A 25,245-nucleotide genomic window follows, 5' to 3' on the forward strand; every position below is an offset into this window, starting at 1 on the left:
AGAAGATGGGTGTTGAAACAGGACAATGACCCAAAGCATAGAAGTAAATCAACAACAGAATGGCTTAAACAGAAGAAAATACGCCTTCTGGAGTGGCCCATTCAGAGTCCTGACCTCAACCCGATTGAGATGCTGTGGCATGACCTCAAGAAAGCGATTCACACCAGACATCCCAAGAATATTGCTGAACTGAAACAGTTCTGTAAAGAGGAATGGTCAAGAATTACTCCTGACCGTTGTGCACATCTGATTTGCAACTACAGGAATCATTTGGTTGAAGTTATTGCTGCCAAAGGAGGTTCAATCAATTATCAAATCCAAGGGTTCACATACTTTTTCCACCTGCAGTGTGAATGTTTACATGGTGTGTTCAATAAAAACATGGTAACATTTAATTCTTTGTGTGTTATTAGTTTAAGCAGATTGTGATTGTCTACTGTTGTGACTTAGATGAAGATCAGATCACATTTTATGACCAATTTGTGCAGAAATCCATATCATTCCAAAGGGTTCACATACTTTTTCTTGCAACTGTATATATATATATATATATATATATATATATATATATATATATACATATACTCACTAAAGAATTATTAGGAACACCTGTTCTATTTCTCATTAATGCAATTATCTAGTCAACCAATCACATGGCAGTTGCTTCAATGCATTTAGGGGTGTGGTCCTGGTCAAGACAATCTCCTGAACTCCAAACTGAATGTCAGAATGGGAAAGAAAGGTGATTTAAGCAATTTTGAGCGTGGCATGGTTGTTGGTGCCAGACGGGCCGGTCTGAGTATTTCACAATCTGCTCAGTTACTGGGATTTTCACGCACAACCATTTCTAGGGTTTACAAAGAATAGTGTGAAAAGGGAAAAACATCCAGTATGCGGCAGTCCTCTGGGCAAAAATGCCTTGTGGATGCTAGAGGTCAGAGGAGAATGGGTCGACTGATTCAAGCTGATAGAGGAGCAACGTTGACTGAAATAACCACTCATTACAACCGAGGTATGCAGCAAAGCATTTGTGAAGCCACAACACGCACAACCTTGAGGCGGATGGGCTACAACAGCAGAAGACCCCACCGGGTACCACTCATCTCCACTACAAATAGGAAAAAGAGGCTACAATTTGCACAAGCTCACCAAAATTGGACTGTTAAAGACTGGAAAAATGTTACCTGGTCTTATGAGTCTCAATTTCTGTGGAGACATTCAAATGGTAGAGTCCGAATTTGGCGTAAACAGAATGAGAACATGTATCCATCCTCTGATGGCTACTTCCAGCAGGATAATGCACCATGTCACAAAGCTCGAATCATTTCAATTTTTTTTCTTGAACATGACAATGAGTTCACTGTACTAAAATGGCCCCCACAGTCACCAGATCTCAACCCAATAGAGCATCTTTGGGATGTGGTGGAACGGGAGCTCGTGCCCTGGATGTGCATCCCTCAAATCTCCATCAACTGCAAGATGCTATCCTATCAATATGGGCCAACATTTCTAAAGAATGCTATCAGCACCTTGTTGAATCAATGCCACGTAGAATTAAGGTAGTTCTGAAGGCAAAAGGGGGTCCAACACCGTATTAGTATGGTGTTCCTAATAATTCTTTAGGCGAGTATATATATATATATATATATATATTGGGAGACAGTGACAGGTCTCACACAGGGTAGAGGCAAGGAAGGGGTGGATAGTGCGGTCCACACCCCTATTCCACCACAGGTGAGACCAGCTGGAGGTACTCAGCCTGGCATAAACCACCTCCCAATGTGTCAGCAAGGGGGGAGTGTGTTACCTGTGGACAGAGGCCTGGAGGTTCTGTGGGCAAGGCTGAGGGACCACAAGGCTGGGAGATAGCCTGGAGTTGGGTGTCAAAGCGACACCTGGGTGGGTCGCAGGGCCATAGTCAGGCGGAATATTGAGCCCCAATCTCCAACAAGAGACACTGGACTGGAGACAGTGAACGTACTGTGCCCTGTACAGCCAGGAGGCTGTTGGACATTGGCTGAAAAAGCCGCATGTGATCACAGGGTGTGAACGGTGACTTAGGTGAGTCAGGAATTTTGTGTTTAGTTAGAGCCTGGACGGGCGATTGTTTATTGTTTTGTTTTTGCTGGTGTGGCACAATAAATACACTGTTTGGACCTGAAACCTGATGTCCTGAAGCCGTATCTGTGAGAATGACCCCCGGAGAAGAGCGCACCCCCCACAATATACAAACCGGATTCCAAAAAAGTTGGGACACAAAACAAATTGTGAATAAAAACTGAATGCAATGATGTGGAGATGGCAAATGTCAATATTTTATTTGTAATAGAACGTAGATGACAGATCAAACGTTTAATCCGAGTAAATGTATAATTTTAAAGGAAAAATACGTTGATTCAAAATTTCACGGTGTCAACAAATCCCCAAAAAGTTGGGACAAGTAGCAATAAGAGGCTGGAAAAAGTAAATTTGAGCATAACGAAGAGCTGGAAGACCAATTAACACTAATTAGGTCAATTGGCAACATGATTGGGTATAAAAAGAGCTTCTCAGAGTGGCAGAGTGGCAGTGTCTCTCAGAAGCCAAGATGGGTAGAGGATCACCAATTCCCACAATGTTGCGCAGAAAGATAGTGGAGCAATATCAGAAAGGTGTTACCCAGCGAAAAATTGCAAAGACTTTGCATCTATCATCATCAACTGTGCATAACATCATCCGAAGATTCAGAGAATCTGGAACAATCTCTGTGCGTAAGGGTCAAGGCCGTAAAACCATACTGGATGCCCGTGATCTCCGTGCCCTTAAACGACACTGCACCACAAACAGGAATGCTACTGTAAAGGAAATCACAGAATGGGCTCAGGAATACTTCCAGAAACCATTGTCAGTGAACACAATCCACCGTGCCATCCGCCGTTGCCAGCTGAAACTCTACAGTGCAAAGAAGAAGCCATTTCTAAGCAAGATCCACAAGCTCCAGCGTTTTCATTGGGCCAGGGATCATTTAAAATGGAGTGTGGCAAAATTGAAGACTGTTCTGTGGTCAGACGAGTCACGATTCGAAGTTCTTTTTGGAAATCTGGGACGCCATGTCATCCGGACCAAAGAGGACAAGGACAACCCAAGTTGTTATCAACGCTCAGTTCAGAAGCCTGCATCTCTGATGGTATGGGGTTGCATGAGTGCGTGTGGCATGGGCAGCTTGCATGTCTGGAAAGGCACCATCAATGCAGAAAAATATATTCAGGTTCTAGAACAACATATGCTCCCATCCAGACGTCATCTCTTTCAGGGAAGACCCTGCATTTTTCAACAAGATAATGCCAGACCACATTCTGCATCAATCACAACATCATGGCTGCGTAGGAGAAGGATCCGGGTACTGAAATGGCCAGTCTGCAGTCCAGATCTTTCACCTATAGAACATTTGGCGCATCATAAAGAGGAAGGTGCAACAAAGAACGCCCAAGACGATTGAACAGTTAGAGGCCTGTATTAGACAAGAATGGGAGAGCATTCCTATTTCTAAACTTGAGAAACTGGTCTCCTCGGTCCCCAGACGTCTGTTGAGTGTTGTAAGAAGAAGGGGAGATGCCACACAGTGGTGAAAATGGCCTTGTCCCAACTTTTTGGGGATTTGTTGACACCATGAAATTCTGATTCAACATATTTTCCCCTTAAAATGGTACATTTTCTCAGTTTAAACTTTTTTTCTGTGATTTATGTTCTATTCTGAATAAAATATGAGAAGTTGGCACCTCCACATCATTGCATTCAGTTTTTATTCACGATTTGTATAGTGTCCCAAATTTTTTGGAATCCGGTTTGTATATATTGTGGTAAGGTGAACAGAAAAGTGTATGGTAAAGTCCTGGAAGGGGGGTATATCCCACCCAGCTTCCTCAACTGGGTGAGGTAAATAAAATCCAGAAGGTTAAAATGGTCTCATAGAAACATAGAATGTGTCGGCAGATAAGAACCATTTGGCCCATCTAGTCTGCCCAATATACTAAATACTATGGATAGCCCCTGGCCCTATCTTATCTTATATGAAGGATGGCCTTATGCAGGAAGGCTATTCCATGCATCCACTACTCTCTCAGTAAAGTAATACTTCCTGATATTACTTTTAAACCTTTGCCCCTCTAATTTAAAACTATGTCCTCTTGTAGCAGTTTTTCTTCTTTTAAATATTCTCTCCTCTTTTACCTTGTTGATTCCCTTTATGTATTTAAAAGTTTCTGTCATATCCCCTCTGTCTCGTCTTTCTTCCAAGCTATACATGTTAAGGTCCTTTAATGTTTCCTGGTAAGTTTTATCCTGCAATCCATGTACCAGTTTAGTAGCTCTTCTCTGAACTCTCTCCAAAGTATCAATATCCTTCTGGAGATATGGTCTCCAGTACTGAGCACAATACTCCAAATAAGGTCTCACTATTGCTCTGTAGAGCGACATGAGCACCTCCCTCTTTCTACTGGTAATTCCTCTCCCTATACACACAAGCATTCTACTAGCATTTCCTGCTGCTCTATGACATTGTCTGCCTACCTTTTAAGTCTTCTGAAATAATGACCCCTAAATCCCTTTCCTCAGATACTGAGGTTAGGACTGTATCACTGATTAAATTAGATTTTATGCTATCTTTCACATACAGGGCCACCCCTCCCCCTTCTTGCCTTCTCTGTCTTTCCTGTATAGAGAGAACCCTGGTATTGATATATCCCAGTCATTACTCCCCTTGAACCACGTTTCAGTAACAGCCACTACATCTATATTCTCAGATGCCATTATAGCCTCAAGTTCATTGATCTTATTCCCTAGACTGCGAGCATTTGTAGACAAGACTCTGAGCTTGTCATTTCTTAACCTTTGTGCTACTGGCCTCTTCTGGCATTGTTTCGGGGGGCAGTTGGACTGCTGGATTATCACTCTTTTGCCCCCCTTTCCTAGTTTAAATGCTTCTTAGCAAATACCTGGAACTGTTCACCGAGGACATTCGTTGCTTTGAGAGAAAGATGCAAGCCATCTTTCTTGTACAGTTCTTTTCCATTCCAACAAGAGCTAACATGAGACACAAAGCCAAACCCTTGGTTCAGACACCATTCACCAAGCCATACATTGAATTCCTTAATGTGCATCTTCCTGTCATGCTGAAGGTTATGCACAGGCAAAACTGCAGAGAATGAAACAGTTGATGCAACCTCCCGTATATCCTTTCCAAGTGTGTGAAAAGCTTCTTTCACCTTTGAAACCTCATTGCAAGCCAGATCGTTTGTCCCAAGATGGAGAATAACATCCACTTCCCTTTCCTGCTTTGCTTGCCTAACAATATTAAGGATCCGTCGTCTATCCCTGCTAGCTGTAGCACCAAGGAGACATCTCACAACACCATTCTCCTCAAACTTCACACCTCTTATGATGGAATCGCCCACCAACAGCTGCTTACTATCAATCCTCACCTTCTCCTTTTTGTCTTTGGCTGCAGTCTTACATACTTTAGGCATGGGAGATGATTGTTTCTCACCCACTGTGCTTGAGCCATCCTCCATGTTGCTCTTGCACTCTGAAAGTGCTGCAAATGAATTATGGAGAGCCACAGACTGTGGGACATGTCTTCTATCCACAACTCTCAGTCTACCAGAACCTACAGTAACCCATCTTCCAATTCTAGGGGGCCTCTGTGGCAGTGGCATTGCAATGTTCTCAGCCTGAGTTTGTTTAGTGGTTAATTTACAAATCTCATATTTCAAAAAGGTAATTTCCTGCTGCATTATGGAGAGCTGTCTACAGATCAGACAGTATCCAAACCTCTGAAGAGTGAAACCTGAAATAAAAGCACAACAATTCCTGCACAGAACCAGGTCCGCCATTGTAAAGAGGGGAAAGATTTTAAACAAACAAATCTTACTTGTTTAGATTGTATCCACCTCCAGATTACCTCCTGAGTATCTCCTGAATATCTCCAATGCTCTTGTAGATCAGCTCTTGGAAAAGCAGCAATGTGTAGGTTGCTGAGACAGTTTTGTTAAGTTTATGGGCTGGATTTTATTGGACTGGGAGAAGGTAGGATTGGTAGAGGGACCTCCCCAGTCCACCCTATTCCGGGACAGGTTTTCCCCTAGCCTGAGGGATCCCAGCTGAAGCCTGCTGGGATCATCAAGGGGAAATAAAGCACAGTCCAGGCTGTCAGTCTGAGGAGAGTAATGCCTGGAGAAAGTCTGGGAAGCTGGCTGCCCTGCTGGCTAGAGAAGCCGAATTCTCTGTGTGAACGGTGTTCAATAGGTGAGTTAGGAACTTCACTGTATTAGCCAGAGCCCAGACTGGCAGGTGTTTATTTTAGTTTGGTTTATGTTTTGTGGTGTTGGACCTTCACCTTACCCAGTGAATTATAACTGGGGTTGCCTGTATTGCCGGAGTGTGATAAATAAAGCAGCATTTGGACTTTAACCCTGTGGTCTGCAAGAGAATCTGTCATCGCCACCCAACCTGAGAGTGTAACCCCTTACAATATATACACACACAAGTGTATAACAATGAATATACTGGAAAAATGCTCTATAACATCATGTCTGTGGTCCATAGTAGGCAAGTAGATAACTGGTTGAGAAAGTATTGCGTAGAGGCAAAATAAGGGATATAAGGTACAAAGTTTGCTCATCTGCTACCACTCGTCAAGGTGGACATACAATCACTACTTGTCTATTCCTAAATCTACAGCCCAGTTCTCCCTATATATCAAGATCCCTCGGTTATACTGTCATTAGATTATAGGGGTGCTGCCGAGACTGGGTGCCTCCCCACAGAAAGACACTATAGCTGCTACATAAAGAATAACAAAGAATAACATGTAAAGGCCATTACAATGTGATCCATACACAGACAGAATTAGAAGTGTATATTGCAGTACCTGTGGCCGGTGCATAATTGAGGCAGTCTACAATGTCTACATTCCAATGTGATCCATAAATAAAGACAGAATTTAGAAGTGTATATTGCAGTACCTGCGGCCGATGCATAATAGAGGCAGTCTGGATGTGCACGCTGTGTCTGGCGTGACACCTATTTAACAGGGAGTAAAATTGTAGCGTCCCCCGGGAGGTCACGTGAGTGGGAGTCACATGATCGCTCCCAGAGGTGTGCGCATGCGCATTAGGTAGCTGAGGCTAGTGTGGGCATTGCTGGCAATCGGGTAATGCACTGGAGTGAAGTGGGAAGGATTATAAATGGGAATTAGATGTCGGTGTAGTATGTGGGTTTTAGGAAGTACTAGTCATGAGTGAATGAAGGGATAGTGTGTAGGGTTGAGCGTACCCGAACTTTTGGATTTTTTGAACCCCGGACCCGAACATTTCAGTAAAAAGTTCGGGTTCGGGGTTCGGTGCTTTCTCACTCTTTTTGAAAGGCTGCAGAGCAGCCAATCAACAAGCGTTTAACTGTCCGACCTTAGAAGCCATCACAGCCATGCCTACTAATGGCATGGCTGTGATTGGCCAGTGCAGCATGTGACCCAGCCTCTATATAAGCTGGAGTCACGTAGCTCTGCACGTCACTCTGCTGTTACAAGTGTAGGGAGAGGATGTTGCTGGACTGGTGATTTCAGGGAGAGAATAGGAGAGAATCTAACTCAGCGATCTTTATACAATTAGTTGTGTGGGTGTAGGGCACAATCTTTTTACCCTGCCCTGAGCCCATTGACCCCAAAAAAATAACTTTAATCCGTCTGTTAGGTGGGCATCGGCGGCGGCCATTTTATGCAAGCTCAGTGCACCAGCACTGCATCTGAGCTTTTGTGACATTCTAATCCAAGCTTGAAAAACTGCACTAATAATCTGGTTGTAAAAAAATCACCCTTTTTTTGCAAATATACAACATCTGGTGCATTTGCAGAATTAGTCAGTATGCAATTTTAGCTAGAAATAGAGCCATAATTTTCTTTCTTTTTTTTAAAACACCCTTTTTGTGCAAAATACACTATTTTACATCCCTAGCTGCATCTGGACGTGTGAAATTCAAACGTTATATACAGCGGTATTTGGTCGGGCCTAATGCAGCTCTACGAATGGTGAGGCCTGAACAAGTATAGGCAATAGTACAGGGAGTGCAGAATTATTAGGCAAATGAGTATTTTGACCACATCATCCTCTTTATGCATGTTGTCTTACTCCAAGCTGTATAGGCTCGAAAGCCTACTACCAATTAAGCATATTAGGTGATGTGCATCTCTGTAATGAGAAGGGGTGTGGTCTAATGACATCAACACCCTATATTAGGTGTGCATAATTATTAGGCAACTTCCTTTCCTTTGGCAAAATGGGTCAAAAGAAGGACTTGACAGGCTCAGAAAAGTCAAAAATAGTGAGATATCTTGCAGAGGGATGCAGCACTCTTAAAATTGCAAAGCTTCTGAAGCGTGATCATCGAACAATCAAGCGTTTCATTCAAAATAGTCAACAGGGTCGCAAGAAGCGTGTGGAAAAACCAAGGCGCAAAATAACTGCCCATGAACTGAGAAAAGTCAAGCGTGCAGCTGCCAAGATGCCATTTGCCACCAGTTTGGCCATATTTCAGAGCTGCAACATCACTGGAGTGCCCAAAAGCACAAGGTGTGCAATACTCAGAGACATGGCCAAGGTAAGAAAGGCTGAAAGACGACCACCACTGAACAAGACACACAAGCTGAAACATCAAGACTGGGCCAAGAAATATCTCAAGACTGATTTTTCTAAGGTTTTATGGACTGATGAAATGAGAGTGAGTCTTGATGGGCCAGATGGATGGGCCCGTGGCTGGATTGGTAAAGGGCAGAGAGCTCCAGTCCGACTCAGACGCCAGCAAGGTGGAGGTGGAGTACTGGTTTGGGCTGGTATCATCAAAGATGAGCTTGTGGGGCCTTTTCGAGTTGAGGATGGAGTCAAGCTCAACTCCCAGTCCTACTGCCAGTTTCTGGAAGACACCTTCTTCAAGCAGTGGTACAGGAAGAAGTCTGCATCCTTCAAGAAAAACATGATTTTCATGCAGGACAATGCTCCATCACACGCGTCCAAGTACTCCACAGCGTGGCTGGCAAGAAAGGGTATAAAAGAAGAAAATCTAATGACATGGCCTCCTTGTTCACCTGATCTGAACCCCATTGAGAACCTGTGGTCCATCATCAAATGTGAGATTTACAAGGAGGGAAAACAGTACACCTCTCTAAACAGTGTCTGGGAGGCTGTGGTTGCTGCTGCACGCAATGTTGATGGTGAACAGATCAAAACACTGACAGAATCCATGGATGGCAGGCTTTTGAGTGTCCTTGCAAAGAAAGGTGGCTATATTGGTCACTGATTTGTTTTTGTTTTGTTTTTGAATGTCAGAAATGTATATTTGTGAATGTTGAGATGTTATATTGGTTTCACTGGTAAAAATAAATAATTGAAATGGGTATATATTTGTTTTTTGTTAAGTTGCCTAATAATTATGCACAGTAATAGTCACCTGCACACACAGATATCCCCCTAAAATAGCTAAAACTAAAAACAAACTAAAAACTACTTCCAAAAATATTCAGCTTTGATATTAATGAGTTTTTTGGGTTCATTGAGAACATGGTTGTTGTTCAATAATAAAATTAATCCTCAAAAATACAACTTACCTAATAATTCTGCACTCCCTGTATATTGGGTTGTTGACAGTGGCTCCAGTTCCTTCACATTGTCTCCCACCCAGTCTCATGCTGAAAGACTACAGTTGGCATCTGCAGCCGATGTCCATCAGTCTTTCACCTCACCCCCTTGCAAATCAGCCAAGCAGTCTGAACCCCAAGTCATGCAGCAGCCTCTTCTGCTTTTTGATGACTCTGTTAGCAGGGTTTCCCAGGGCTATCTACCTAGCCCTGCCCCAGAAGTGGAAGAGATTGAGTGCACCGATGTCAAACCACGTATCTTTCAAGATGAGTACATGGGAGGACCATTGCAGTACGTCCCGGATGATGACGAACCACAGGTGCCAACTGCTGGGGCTTTCGAAAGTGTGCAGACCAAAAAGGAGGGCAGGGGTGACGACTGGGTGGAAGATGATGTGGAGGACGATGAGGTCCTCGACCCCACATGGAATCAAGGTCATGCGAGTGACCTATGTAGTTCGGAGGAAGAGGCTGTGGTCGCACAGACCCATCAACACAGCAGAAGAGGGAGCAGGGTACAAAAGCGGAGCGGCCATCCTCTAGACAGTACGCCTGCTACTGCCCACCACAGCAAGGGACCGAGCACACCAAAGCCAACTCCAAGGAGTTCCCTGGCGTGGCAGTTCTTCAGACAATGTGCTGACGACAAGACACGAGTGGTTTGCACGCTGTGCAATCAGAGCATGAAGCGAGGCATAAACGTTCTCAACCTGAGCACAACCTGCATGACCAGGCATTGAAGTGCAAAGCACCAGCTGCAGTGGAGTAGACACCTCAAAAACCAAGAAAGGTCTCTGGCTCCTCCTGCTTCCTCTTCTGCTGCAGTCTCTGCCTCTTCATCCACCTATAGAGTGACAGTGCCACCTGCCACCTCGCAAAAAGAGGATCTTCCAGCAACACCACCACCTGGGTCACCAAGCATCTCTACAATGTCCCACGGAAGCGTTCAGCTCTCCATCTCCCAAACGCTGGAGAGGAAGAGGAAGTACTCCCCTACCCACCCGCGAACACTAGCCCTGAATGCCAGCATTTCTAAATTACTGGCCTTTCAAATGCTGTCATTCCGTCTGGTGGAGACGGATAGTTTTAAAGGCCTTATGGCGGTGGCTGTCCCACAGTACGTCGTGCCCAGCCGCCACTACTTTTCCAGGCGAGCTATCCCTTGCCTGCACAACCAAGTAGGGGACAAAATCAGGTGTGCACTGCGCAACGCCATCTGTGGCAAGGTGCACCTCACTACGGATACGTGGACCAGTAAGCACGGTCAGGGCCGTTATATCCACATAACAGCACACTGGGTAAATGCAGTGGCGGCTGGGCCTGAGGCGGATAGCAGTTTTACGCATGTCCTTCCACCACCGAGGATTGCAGGGCGCTTTAGTTTGCCTCCTGTGGCTTCCTCCTCCTCCTCTACCAGCTCCTCATCCGGTCAGTGTAACACCACCAACTTCAGCACAGCCAGGGGTAAACAACAGCAGGCAGTTTTAAAACTTATCTGTTTGGGGGACAAACCCCACACCGCGCAGGAGCTGTGGACGGGCCTTGAATGACAGACCGATGAGTGGTTGGTTCCTTAAAAATTACCCCGATATGTCAGAGCTGCTGCAAAAAGTGCGGGCCGTCTGTGCGCGCTTTCGGCGTTCTCACCCTGCTGCTGCTCGCCTGTCAGCGCTGCAGCGTAACTTCGGCCTTCCTGCTCATCGCCTCATATGCGACGTGCCCACAAGGTGGAACTCCACCTTGCACATGTTGGCCAGACTGTGCGAGCAGCAGCAGGCAATAGTGGAGTTTCAGCTGCAGCACGCACGGGTGAGTCGCTCGGCAGAACAGCACCACTTCACCATCAATAAATTGGCCTCCATGCGAGACCTGTGTTCCATGTTGCGCTGTTTCGAGTACTCCACCAACATGGCCAGTGTTGATAACGCCGTTCTCAGCGCAACTATCCCACTTCTATGCCTCCTTGAAAAAACGCTGCTGGCGATGATGGAAGAGGATGTGGCACAGGAGAAGGATGGAGAAGGATCATTTCGTAGGGTTTCCGGACAGTCATTCCCAAGTGGCTCCGAGGGTGGGTTCCTGCCCCCACAAACCCAAGGTACACAATTGTCCAGCCAGGGCACAGTTCTGGAGGATGACGAGATAGAGGAGGAGGAACCATGTTCACAGCAGGGTGGCACCCAGACCAGCTCATGGCCATTACTGGTACGTGGCTGGGGGGATACAGACGATACACCTCCCACAGAGGACAGCTTTTCGTTGCCTCTGGGAAGCCTGGCACACATGAGCGATTACATGCTGCAATGTCTCCGCAACGACCGCCGAGTTGCCCACATTCTAACTTGTGCTGATTACTGGGTGGCCACGCTACTGGATCCCCGTTAGAAGGACAACGTACCGTCCTTAATTTTGTCACTGGAGCGTGATCATAAGATGCGCGAGTACAAGCGCACACTGGTAGATGCGCTGCTGGTGGCATTCGCACCTGACAGCGGGGGCACAGTGGAAGCACAAGGCAAAAGCAGAGGACGAGGAAGAGGTCGCCAACGCAGCTGGGGCACCGCCAGCACATCAGAAGGCAGGGTTAGCATGGCCGAATTGTGGAAAAGCTTTGTCAGCACGCCACAACAACCAGCACCACCAGCTGATATTGAACGTCTTAGCAAGAGGCAGCATTTCACCAACATGGTGGAGCAGTATGTGTGCACATGCCTACACGTACTGAACGACGGTTCTGCCCCCTTAACTTCTGGGTCTCCAAATTAGGCACATGGCCTGAGCTTGCTCTTTACGCCTTGGAGGTGCTGGCCTGCCTGCAGCCAGTGTATTATCTGAACGTGTGTTTAGCACGGCAGGGGGCGTCGTCACAGACAAGCGCAGCCGCCTGTCCCCAGCCAATGTGGACAAGCTCACGTTCATTAAAATTAACCAGACATGGATCCCACAGGTCCGTACCTTGTGCAGAATAGACATGTATACCGGCACTAACCAGCCATTGTTATACTGCAGCGCAATTGCTCATTCTAGTATTTTGGATATTTCACACTCTTTTGGAATGTACCCTAATGTAAAAAAATTAAATTAAAACTAAAAACTTGTGTTGGCTACCTCGTCCTCCTCCACCACCGCTTCCACCTACACCGCTACGTCCACCGCCTCCTCAAACTCCTACTCCATATAGAACTCCACCTCATAAATCAAATTTTTATTTATTTATTTGTACGTATTTTATTCTATTTCACTACTTTGTCAGTTACATTTTCTGCTGAAATTCAGACATTTTTGGGTGTGATGTACCACTGATATACCTTATAGACCGGTAAAAAAAAATCAATAAATTTTTCTTTAACATTTTCAGGTGACAATAAAACAATAAAAAAAATTCTGTCATAGACCCCTGCTCTACGTATTTTATGTTATTTCAAGTCATTTCCCTATCCACATTTGTTTGCAGAGCGCTTGCCATGCTCTTAACCACATTTTGATGCCATTTGCAGCCCTCTAGCCTTTTCCATGACATTTTTACAGCCATTTTAGTGCTCCAAAGTTCGAGTCCCCATTGACTTCAAAGGGGTTCAGGGTCAAGTTCGGGTCCCGAACTCAAACTTTTTTTCGAAGTTCGGCCGAACCAGAACATCCAGCTGTCTGCTCAACTCTAATACTGTGTATAAATTAGTAATTATGGATAAGTAAGGCGACCGACTGTAATACTCCTCCAGCAGAGACCAATGAATATATCTGCTGATGTTGCCCAATTTTGCCACTGTTGCTGCTTGCTTCCATCATGCCACTGCCACCACCACTGCTGGAGTCCGCCGACTATCATGTTCTGTACAACTGTTATGGCTGTCTCCATCATGCCACTGTCTCCTTCATGCCACTTCTGCTGCTTGTGCCTACCATCATTTTCTGTAAGGCTTCAGGATTCAGGTCCAAACTTAACTTTTTTTAAATTTGGCAAACCTGAACTAAATCTCGAGTGGTTTGCTTATCTCTACAAGAAAGGCATCCATGAAATAAGCTGCATTACATTTGTTGACATAGTTAGTTTATATATTACCATGCCAACTGTATTGAAGAGGACACCAGCAAAAGTAGGCAGCTCATTTAGAATACGTAGGTAACGAAGCTTGGCTTGAATAATAGACATCTGTAAGAAGAAGATAGAGTTATATTATATCAGTGAAACTGTCACAAAATTATTTTCTATAATTCTTCTTACCTTGCTACCAGATAATTGGTTTTGGTGAATTTTCAGGTGTTGAGCCAATGCTTTGCGGAGGGGTTTTTCTTTGTAGACATGTAGAAGTGATGGAGGAAGGAAAGGTTCCAAGCCCCATTCTTTCCTAAAGAAATATTAGAGAAAACGAAAGATGATTAAGAAGGAAATTATACCATCAAGCCTGATATATATTTTTTATCTTGATTTGGCAACATCCACGTACAGCAATAAATTGATCAGAGCACTGAAGCAGTTCAGGCTATGAAAAACACTCCAACTTGATAAGCAGACAATGGGCCCCAAAAGCAGGAGGGGGGAGTATAGTTATTTAAAATGTAACTTTTAATAAGGTCAAAAATATCAGACTAATAGAACTCACTACATAGATAAGACATACATACACATAGACAACCAAAAATGATGCCTGGCTGGTATAGACAAAATTCTGTTCCGTCCGGGGAGACGTGAACAGTCTTACCAGACCCTTTGTAGATAGTGATAGAGGTCCTTAGGTACAGGAGGCAGGAAGCGTTTCGATCAAGCCATGTGGGGATGGTTGCTGTGGTTGTAGAACCGTGTAGATGGAGCGATAGGAATTGTCCTAAATGGCCCTGCCTCAGATGAAGGGGGCTATTATGCTGCTACCTATCTACACGGAGCACTCGCATTGAGAAAGGCGACCCCGTCCGGTAGCCTGTCCCTATAGTGGACCTCACCCTAAAACTACAGGATAGATGCCAGTGGATTTGTTGATGGGAATGCTTCCGGGGGTCTCCCGACGTGGCACGTTTCTGTCCGTGACTCTTCAGGGAAAGACTGCAGGAAGACAGTGAGTGGAAGGCCGCAGGTATCTGGCCTGTGGCTCAATAACACACTGGGGATAAAGGAGACAAGCTAGAAAGCTTGTGTTCTGCTATCCTGGTGTAGGATGCAGTAATGCACTGGAGGGATAGTCCTGTGCTTGGCGGTCCGGGGGACACAGTGGTCCCAGGCAAAAGAAACCCTTCTGGTTTGGGGTGACAATGCAGTGAACCAGCCGCAGTGTTGTACATCAGTACTGGGTTTTAAATAGTCGCGCCCCAGGTCCTTCGCCCCTCCTCCTCTGTGGCATCATCGCGGCGCAACGCCTACCTGAAGCGCCGCTCATACCCGGTCACGTGACCCCCGCGTCAGAGAACCTGCGCCGAGGCAACATCAACAGGGCAAGGGCGGGCGCAGTCAGTGACGTCACACGTCAACAGTACCACGTGGGGTGGGCGGGATCGCGATAGGGGATGGGCGGAATCGAAGATCATCAGCCAATGGTCATATGGTCTGATGATCGTGTGGAACGCATAGTGTATGCGTCTCCCTTGGTAACAAACACAATGGTAAAGCCTTAGATCGGCTAATGGCATTTAGTGCAGGAGTCATAGACAGGCAAGTGATCAATGCAGCAATTGTTGTCGGAGCGACACCGACAGAATGACATGAGGTCAGAGGTAAATGACAGTGTCCCGTTTACACGGACACCATGCATTAAAGGCCAGGTACTGGTTTAAAGAAGCGCTCTACAGGCTAGGGTCGCGCATTGCGGAAGCATGCGCTACTCAAAGTTCAGAGGAGCGCTCCACAGACTAAGATCGCACATATCAGAAGCAGGCGCTAATCAGGATGTCATGAGCGCCTGCATATGCCGCCATCTGGGTCCAGATGCTATTGACAGTATAGACCAACGTGACCCCATATGTAGCAAGGGTCAGACTAAACCAAAAACAAAGACAAAAACAAAAACAGAAAGCCGTATGCGCATTACAGAAGCAGGCGCTAATCAGAATGGTTTTACGGAAGCGCTCTACAGGCTAAAATCACACATTAGACAATACAGAGGCTGGCGCTAATCAGGATCTCGTGAGCACCTGCGTACGCCGCCATCAGGATCAAATGCTAGTGACAATGTAGACCAGCATGAACCCATGAAAGGCAAGGGTATATGCCAGCCTCAATGTGTGTGCAGCGGTGTACAAAGGAGAGGGTGCCCCCAAAACTAGGTAGGCGCAGGCTTAACGCCATATGCGCTAGTTGAGGTGCCCAGTGCCCTGGGTCAACATCAAAGTAACGACAGTAACAATGTAGCACAGAGTGGAACCACCAGCTCCATGACGATTAAACGCTGCCCCGGATCTTCAATCAAGCAGCAGCACCATGGTAGATGAGGCATAAAGGTTTTCATTCTCAAAGAAAACAGGAGAAATTCAATCTCTCGTTCATGCCCAGAGGTGCCGCTGTTTTAAGATCGAAGATCCAGCGTGCTTCGCGTTGGAGGAGGCTCTTATCCCAGTCCCCCCCTCTTGGAGGGGGTTTCACGAGATCAATGCCCATGAATTTCAGCCGGGCTTTGCCGTTGTGGTCGGTGTGCACATGTTTCGACACCGGGGTGTCCCTCTTGTGTTTCACGTCCCCCATGTGCTCGCCGATCCTCCTCCTAAAATCCCGTATGGTCTTTCCGATGTATTCCAGACCGCATTCACAGAGGATGCGATACACCACACCTCTAGATTTGCAATTGATAAAGTGCGGGATGGAATACGTCTTGCCTGTGACCGAGCTGGTAAAGGATTTTGTAGTCATAATGTATTTGCAGGCAACACACCTGCCACACCTATGGCTACCTACCAAGTTGGACCGCAGCCATGTTGGCTTTGTACTGATGGATGAAAAATGACTGCGAACGAGTTTATCGCGCAGATTGGTACCTCGTCTGTATGTTATCTGTGGACTATCTGCTAATATGTCCAAAAGGTCGGGGTCCATTTTCAGGATCCCCCAGTGGCGTCGTAAGATGTCCCTGACCTGACTTGAACCTCTGTCAAAAGTCGTGATGATACGTGACAGTTTGGTTGTAGGAGTGTTCGGCTGTTTCTTAATTAGTAGGGTCGGTCTCTGTCGTGCTAAGGCCACTTTATAGGCGGCTCTTAAAATATAGTCTGGGTACCCCCTTAGTAGAAATCTGGCCCTTAGGTCAGCTGCCTGCGCCACAAAATCCTATTTGTCCGAACAATTCCTGCGTAGACGGAGGTATTGTCCTCTTGGTATCCCTCTCCTAAGTGGGAGAGGGTGACTACTCTCCCATCTCAGGAGAGAGTTTGTCGCATTAGGTTTTCTGTGAATCGAGGTATCCAGTTCACCCCTATCATTCCTGGTAATTTTTATGTCCAGGAATGGTAGACAGGTTGGATGGGTCTCGAATGTAAACCTCATGCCAATGTCGTTCTGATTTAGACGGAATAGGAACGACTCGAATTGAGAGGGGCTCCCGTTCCAGGTGATAAAGATGTCATCTATATATCGCGCCCACAGTCCAATTCTGGATATATCGTCCGGACTCCTATCCCCGAATACCAGGGTCTCCTCCCACCAGCCCAGGAATAGATTAGCATACGACGGGGCACAGGGACTCCCCATCGCGGTACCCCTGAGCTGGTGGTAGATCTTATTATCAAAGGAGAAGAAATTCCTGTTCAGGGTGAATTCTAGGATCCGGACGATGAACTGGCTGTGGGCGCGATATTGGCAGCCCCTGGATTTCAGGAAGAATTCAACTGCTGTTAGTCCCAGCTGGTGCGGTATGGAAGAGTATAGCGCCTCCACGTCTATGCTTGACAGTAGGCATCCACTCTCAATTGGAGGGTCTTACCCTTGAGAGTGGATGCCTACTGTCAAGCATAGACGTGGAGGCGCTATACTCTTCCATACCGCACCAGCTAACAGCAGTTGAATTCTTCCTGAAATCCAGGGGCTGCCAATATCGCGCCCACAGCCAGTTCATCGTCCGGATCCTAGAATTCACCCTGAACAGGAATTTCTTCTCCTTTGATAATAAGATCTACCACCAGCTCAGGGGTACCGCGATGGGGAGTCCCTGTGCCCCGTCGTATGCTAATCTATTCCTGGGCTGGTGGGAGGAGACCCTGGTATTCGGGGATAGGAGTCCGGACGATATATCCAGAATTGGACTGTGGGCGCGATATATAGATGACATCTTTATCACCTGGAACGGGAGCCCCTCTCAATTCGAGTCGTTCCTATTCCGTCTAAACCAGAACGACATTGGCATGAGGTTTACATTCGAGACCCATCCAACCTGTCTACCATTCCTGGACATAAAAATTACCAGGAATAATAGGGGTGAACTGGATACCTCGATTCACAGAAAACCTAATGCGACAAACTCTCTCCTGAGATGGGAGAGTAGTCACCCTCTCCCACTTAGGAGAGGGATACCAAGAGGACAATACCTCCGTCTACGCAGGAATTGTTCGGACAAATAGGATTTTGTGGCGCAGGCAGCTGACCTAAGGGCCAGATTTCTACTAAGGGGGTAACCCGGACTATATTTTAAGAACCGCCTATAAAGTGGCCTTAGCACGACAGAGACCGACCCTACTAATTAAGAAACAGCCGAACACTCCTACAACCAAACTGTCACGTATCATCACGACTTTTGACAGAGGTTCAAGTCAGGTCAGGGACATCTTACGACGCCACTGGGGGATCCTGAAAATGGACCCCGACCTTTTGGACATATTAGCAGATAGTCCACAGATAACATACAGACGAGGTACCAATCTGCGCGATAAACTCGTTCGCAGTCATTTTTCATCCATCAGTACAAAGCCAACATGGCTGCGGTCCAACTTGGTAGGTAGCCATAGGTGTGGCAGGTGTGTTGCCTGCAAATACATTATGACTACAAAATCCTTTACCAGCTCGGTCACAGGCAAGACGTATTCCATCCCGCACTTTATCAATTGCAAATCTAGAGGTGTGGTGTATCGCATCCTCTGTGAATGCGGTCTGGAATACGTCGGAAAGACCATACGGGATTTTAGGAGGAGGATCGGCGAGCACATGGGGGACGTGAAACACAAGAGGGACACCCCGGTGTCGAAACATGTGCACACCGACCACAACGGCAAAGCCCGGCTGAAATTCATGGGCATTGATCTCGTGAAACCCCCTCCAAGAGGGGGGGACTGGGATAAGAGCCTCCTCCAACGCGAAGCACGCTGGATCTTCGATCTTAAAAACAGCGGCACCTCTGGGCATGAACGAGAGATTGAATTTCTCCTGTTTTCTTTGAGAATGAAAACCTTTATGCCTCATCTACCATGGTGCTGCTGCTTGATTGAAGATCCGGGGCAGCGTTTAATCGTCATGGAGCTGGTGGTTCCACTCTGTGCTACATTGTTACTGTCGTTACTTTGATGTTGACCCAGGGCACTGGGCACCTCAACTAGCACATATGGCGTTAAGCCTGCGCCTACCTAGTTTTGGGGGCACCCTCTCCTTTGTACACCGCTGCGCACACATTGAGGCTGGCATATACCCTTGCCTTTCATGGGGTCATGCTGGTCTACATTGTCACTAGCATTTGATCCTGATGGCGGCGTACGTAGGTGCTCACGAGATCCTGATTAGCGCCAGCCTCTGTATTGTCTAATGTGTGATTTTAGCCTGTAGAGCGCTTCCGTAAAACCATTCTGATTAGCGCCTGCTTCTGTAATGCGCATACGGCTTTCTGTTTTTGTTTTTGTCTTTGTTTTTGGTTTAGTCTGACCCTTGCTACATATGGGGTCACGTTGGTCTATACTGTCAATAGCATCTGGACCCAGATGGCGGCATATGCAGGCGCTCATGACATCCTGATTAGCGCCTGCTTCTGATATGTGCGATCTTAGTCTGTGGAGCGCTCCTCTGAACTTTGAGTAGCGCATGCTTCCGCAATGCGCGACCCTAGCCTGTAGAGCGCTTCTTTAAACCAGTACCTGGCCTTTAATGCATGGTGTCCGTGTAAACGGGACACTGTCATTTACCTCTGACCTCATGTCATTCTGTCGGTGTCGCTCCGACAACAATTGCTGCATTGATCACTTGCCTGTCTATGACTCCTGCACTAAATGCCATTAGCCGATCTAAGGCTTTACCATTGTGTTTGTTACCAAGGGAGACGCATACACTATGCGTTCCACACGATCATCAGACCATATGACCATTGGCTGATGATCTTCGATTCCGCCCATCCCCTATCGCGATCCCGCCCACCCCACGTGGTACTGTTGACGTGTGACGTCACTGACTGCGCCCGCCCTTGCCCTGTTGATGTTGCCTCGGAGCAGGTTCTCTGACGCGGGGGTCACGTGACCGGGTATGAGCGGCGCTTCAGGTAGGCGTTGCGCCGTGATGATGCCACAGAGGTGGAGGGGCGAAGGACCTGGGGCGCGACTATTTAAAACCCAGTACTGATGTACAACACTGCGGCTGGTTCACTGCATTGTCACCCCAAACCAGAAGGGTTTCTTTTGCCTGGGACCACTGTGTCCGCCGGACCGCCAAGCACAGGACTATCCCTCCAGTGCATTACTGCATCCTACACCAGGATAGCAGAACACAAGCTTTCTAGCTTGTCTCCTTTATCCCCAGTGTGTTATTGAGCCACAGGCCAGATACCTGCGGCCTTCCACTCACTGTCTTCCTGCAGTCTTTCCCTGAAGAGTCACGGACAGAAACGTGCCACGTCGGGAGACCCCCGGAAGCATTCCCATCAACAAATCCACTGGCATCTATCCTGTAGTTTTAGGGTGAGGTCCACTATAGGGACAGGCTACCGGACGGGGTCGCCTTTCTCAATGCGAGTGCTCCGTGTAGATAGGTAGCAGCATAATAGCCCCCTTCATCTGAGGCAGGGCCATTTAGGACAATTCCTATCGCTCCATCTACACGGTTCTACAACCACAGCAACCATCCCCACATGGCTTGATCGAAACGCTTCCTGCCTCCTGTACCTAAGGACCTCTATCACTATCTACAAAGGGTCTGGTAAGACTGTTCACGTCTCCCCGGACGGAACAGAATTTTGTCTATACCAGCCAGGCATCATTTTTGGTTGTCTATGTGTATGTATGTCTTATCTATGTAGTGAGTTCTATTAGTCTGATATTTTTGACCTTATTAAAAGTTACATTTTAAATAACTATACTCCCCCCTCCTGCTTTTGGGGCCCATTGTCAACATCCACGTACACACATAATTTTACTAATGTTTCTAAATGTTTTCCCCTAGCAAATTTTGAGAAAATCAAATAGGTCTGATGCCCTAACCAATGAAAGATGCAATACTTTGTAGTCAGAGATAACAGCAACCAAGCCTTCTGGATACACTTATAGAGCAAGAAGTTCACAGCCCCATTAACTTCTCCATGAAGATACCAAAAATATGCTTCACAGAGTACGCAGCCCTGATGCAAATTGTGTAATCATAAAAAAGAAACCCTTAATTTTTTTCTTTAGGTGTGAAATTTTTTTGGGCAGTATGCCTTTTTATAACTACAAACTACCGTTGAAAGGGTTGATTCACTTGACCAAATGGCATTTATCATGTAGATAAAATTATACAATTGGTCAACCGACCAAAAAATCCCACTGGGGTTTCCATCCGTATTTTAAATAAAACATAACTTTTATTTAAATTCTTAAACTTAGGGCTCTTTCACACTTGCGTTATTGTCTTCCGGCATAGAGTTCCGTCGTCGGGACTCTATGCCGGAAGAATACTGATCAGGATTATCCTAATGCATTCTGAATGGAGAGTAATCCGTTCAGGATGCATCAGGATGTCTTCAGTTCCGGTACGGAACGTTTTTTGGCCGGAGAAAATACCGCAGCATGCTGCGCTTTTTGCTCCGGCCAAAAATCCGGAACACTTGCCGCAAGGCCGGATCCGGGATCAATGCCCATTGAAAGGCATTGATCCGGATCCGGCCTTAAGCTAAACGTCGTTTCGGCGCATTGCCGGACCCGACGTTTAGCTTTTTCTGAATAGTTACCATGGCTGCCGGGACGCTAAAGTCCTGGCAGCCATGGTAAAGTGTAGCGGGGAGCGGGGGAGCAGCATACTTACCGTCCGTGCGGCTCCCCGGGCGCTCCAGAGTGACGTCAGGGCGCCCCAAGCGCATGGATCACGTGATCACATGGATCACGTCATCCATGCGCATGGGGCGCTCTGACGTCATTCTGGAGCGCCCGGGGAGCCGCACGGACTGTAAGTATACTGCTCCCCCGCTCCCCACTACTACTATGGCAACCAGGACTTTAATAGCGTCCTGGGTGCCATAGTAACACTGAAAGCATTTGGAAGACGGTTCCGTCTTCAAATGCTTTCAGTACACTTGCGTTGTTACGGATCCGGCAGGCACCTCCGGCAACGGAAGTGCATGCCGGATCCCAACAACGCAAGTGTGAAAGAGGCCTAATCCAAATGCCCAAAAGTGAAAAAAAAAAAAAAACTCTCGCTGAATTTATAATTGAGTTTAGCAGGGAAGGCAGTGTCTGAGCAGTGAGACAACCGTATGTTCATAGATATTTTTTTAAAGATAGTGTGTATATATAGTAATCAATTCACTTGAATAATAATAATCTTATTCTTTTGAGTTCATGAGGTCTCTTCAGATCTATATATTTATGGCAGTGTGTGGCCTAATGTATTAATAGCAATCTCTTGTTCTTCAGAGATAGCTATGTACTTGTTTGAGGATGAGGATGTTGGACAACCACCGCAGCATGTCTCTGATGATGAAACTGCAGGTGTCAACTGCTGGGGCTTTCTGCAGAGGGCAGGGATGAGGAGAGGGTGGAAGATGATGGAAAGGATGATGAGGTCCTAGAATTCACATGGCATACAGGTCATGCCAGTGATGTGTGCAGTTTGGAGGAAGATGAGGGGGTCACGCAGAGTGCCAGTTGCACAGCAAAAGAGGGTGCAAAAGCAGAGCGTCCGTCCCCCAGTTAGTACGCCTGCTACTGCCCAACACGCCAAGAGACATAGCACACCAAATCCGGCGCAAAGGAGTTCCCTGAAGCGAGGCATAAATGTTCTCAACCTGAGCACCACCTGCATGATCCAGCATCTAACCGCAAAGCTTGAGCTGCAGTGGAGCAGGCACCTGCCACCCTGCAAACAGCGGATGTGGCAGCCAAAACACCACCACCTGTGTGCCATGTTGTGCTGTTTCAAGTACTACACCAACATGGCCAGCGGTGATGAAACCGCCATCAGCCTTACTATCCCACTTCTATGTCTCCTTGAAAAAACACTTCAGGCGCTGATGGATGAGGATGTGGCACAGGAGGAAGAGGAGGAGGAACAGGGATCAATCCCATGGTTATCCTGCCAGGGCACTGTTTTTGAAGATTAGGTGGATGATGATGAGGATGATGATGAAGGTCCTTCTATCTTCATTCAGCAGGACCTGCGCTGACGTCACCACGCTCACCACGTGGTGAGCATGATGATATCACCGCAGGTACTTTTGCAGGTTCTGCAGTAAGAAGAAAGAAGACAATACCGGCTGCGCGATCAAGTGGATGAGGCGAGTTTATTTTTTATTTTTTTTAACCCCTCAATGGACATTTTAGTTACCATTCTGTACTAAGAATGATATTATTTTCCCTTGTAACCATGTTAGAAGGGAAAATAATACAATCAACAGAACACCTAACCCAAACCCTAACTTCAGTGAAGAAGTCCGGGTTCGGATCTGGGTACCACATTCAGTTTTTTCTCCCGCGCGTGCAAAACAAAAACTGAACAACGGAAAGCAATCACAGACAAAACTGACTGAAATTGCGTGCCTATTCGCAATGCACCGTGAAAGCATCCGGCCCTCTCCCGCGAGGCCCATGTGAAAGAGGCCTAAGGCTGAGTTGATACTTGAGTTATTTGGTCAGTTTTGGCCCTGTGACTGCCCAAATAAGTAAAGTATGCAGTGATTCTAAGAGCGACACCTGTCATGTGCTTGTCATACTGACTCACAATATTGTTTCACTACCACAGCAGACTCCCTATGCGTGTTACTGCAAGGCACAGTGTTCTACACCCCTTATAAACGCTCTCTGCAGCCCGGAAATAGCTGTTTTTTAGCGCGATTCGCCATGAATAAATTCGGATCGATTCGAATTCAAATTTTTAAAAAATTTGCTCATCTCTAGAAACGACCACAGGGACACATTATCAGGTATACAAGAAACCTGCATCTACATGTTATAAGATGATTAATTCTATGCTGCAGACCTCCAAAATTAAGTATTCTGTGCTGAGGATTGTACTGTACTTACAAAACAAACAATTGACGCATTGACGGTTACCTTTGGGTATATATTCTCTCAACCACATATCTGGTCTTTTCTCCATATATCTACTCCTTATTAATCTATCTTTTAAAGTATTACTACGTCTGAATGCCACCATTCTATAGTCTCTATTCCTATGAGTTCCTTTTTATTACACCCTGTAATTTTAGGTCCCATAAACTCAACATTTGTAGGCCCATTAATATTTGGAATGTATCCATCGGCCTCTTAATAATGTTTTTTTACTTTGCGTGTGTTCTACACATACAGTATATATACAGTAAAGCCCAGGATCACTTTTACCATAAGCTTTTTATATATAAAGTATAATATATATATATATATATATATATATATATATATATATATATAAGACAGAAATTGGACTGCACTCCAGAGGACTTTTCAATGAGTCTATGTGTTTTATTCACCCATCAAGTGGCACGGAGCGACGTTTCTTACTCCTTGTGACCTAATAATCACAATTATCACATGTAATCGGTACACTTTTAACTAAAAAAGAATATGATCTTGATTTTTATCTTGTATTTCCAATTTCTATAATAGCTCCTAGTGTATCTGCAGGGACCCCCCACCCCCAAGCAGGATCGCAAATCTCCTTTGCATTCTACCTGGGTGGAAGTCTGCTCTCCCTCAAGCAGACCGGAAGAACAATTATCAGAACACACCGGAAGCGCACGACTGCGTTTGCGCTCCACAGGTTTTGTGGAAGCTGATATATGGCAGGGCTCATTCAGTTGTTAGTTGAAGCTGGTATATCACTCTCTAGCAGTCATTTTGTGGATGCAAGTATATGGAAAACCTCTACCACTTTTTTGTGGAAGCTGATATATGGAAGACCTCAATCAGTTGTTAGTTAAAGCTGGTATATCACTCTCTAGCAGGTTTTTTGTGGATGCAAGTATATGGAAAACCTCTACCACTAATTTGTGGAAGCTGATATATGGAAGGCATTAATCAGTTGTTAGCTGAAGCAGGAATATTAAAACCCGCAATCTGTATTTTTGGACGCAGGTATATGGGAAACCTCTACCATTATTTTGTGGAAGCTGATATATGGGAGGGCTTAATCAGTTGTTAGTTGAAGCTGGTATATCAACCTTAAATAGTAATTTTGTTGATGTAGGTATATGCAAAACCTTTACCACTATTTTTTGGAAGCTGATATATGG

General features: G+C 46.0%; 1 protein-coding gene across 1 annotated transcript in view; it reads right to left on the reverse strand.

The window, feature by feature from the left end:
* Positions 1–25,245, reverse strand: part of FRMPD3 (FERM and PDZ domain containing 3) — a 634,362-nt gene that overhangs the window by 211,735 nt on the left and 397,382 nt on the right. Inside the window, exons 9-10 of the mRNA XM_040406286.1 lie at positions 13,887–14,010; positions 13,725–13,814 (exon numbers count right to left, since the gene is read on the reverse strand). Coding sequence (XP_040262220.1) covers positions 13,725–13,814; positions 13,887–14,010 — 214 coding nt within the window. The remainder of the gene's footprint in view (positions 1–13,724; positions 13,815–13,886; positions 14,011–25,245) is intronic.

This window comes from Bufo bufo, chromosome 8, assembly GCF_905171765.1.
Source record: "Bufo bufo chromosome 8, aBufBuf1.1, whole genome shotgun sequence".
Taxonomy (NCBI): domain Eukaryota; kingdom Metazoa; phylum Chordata; class Amphibia; order Anura; family Bufonidae; genus Bufo; species Bufo bufo.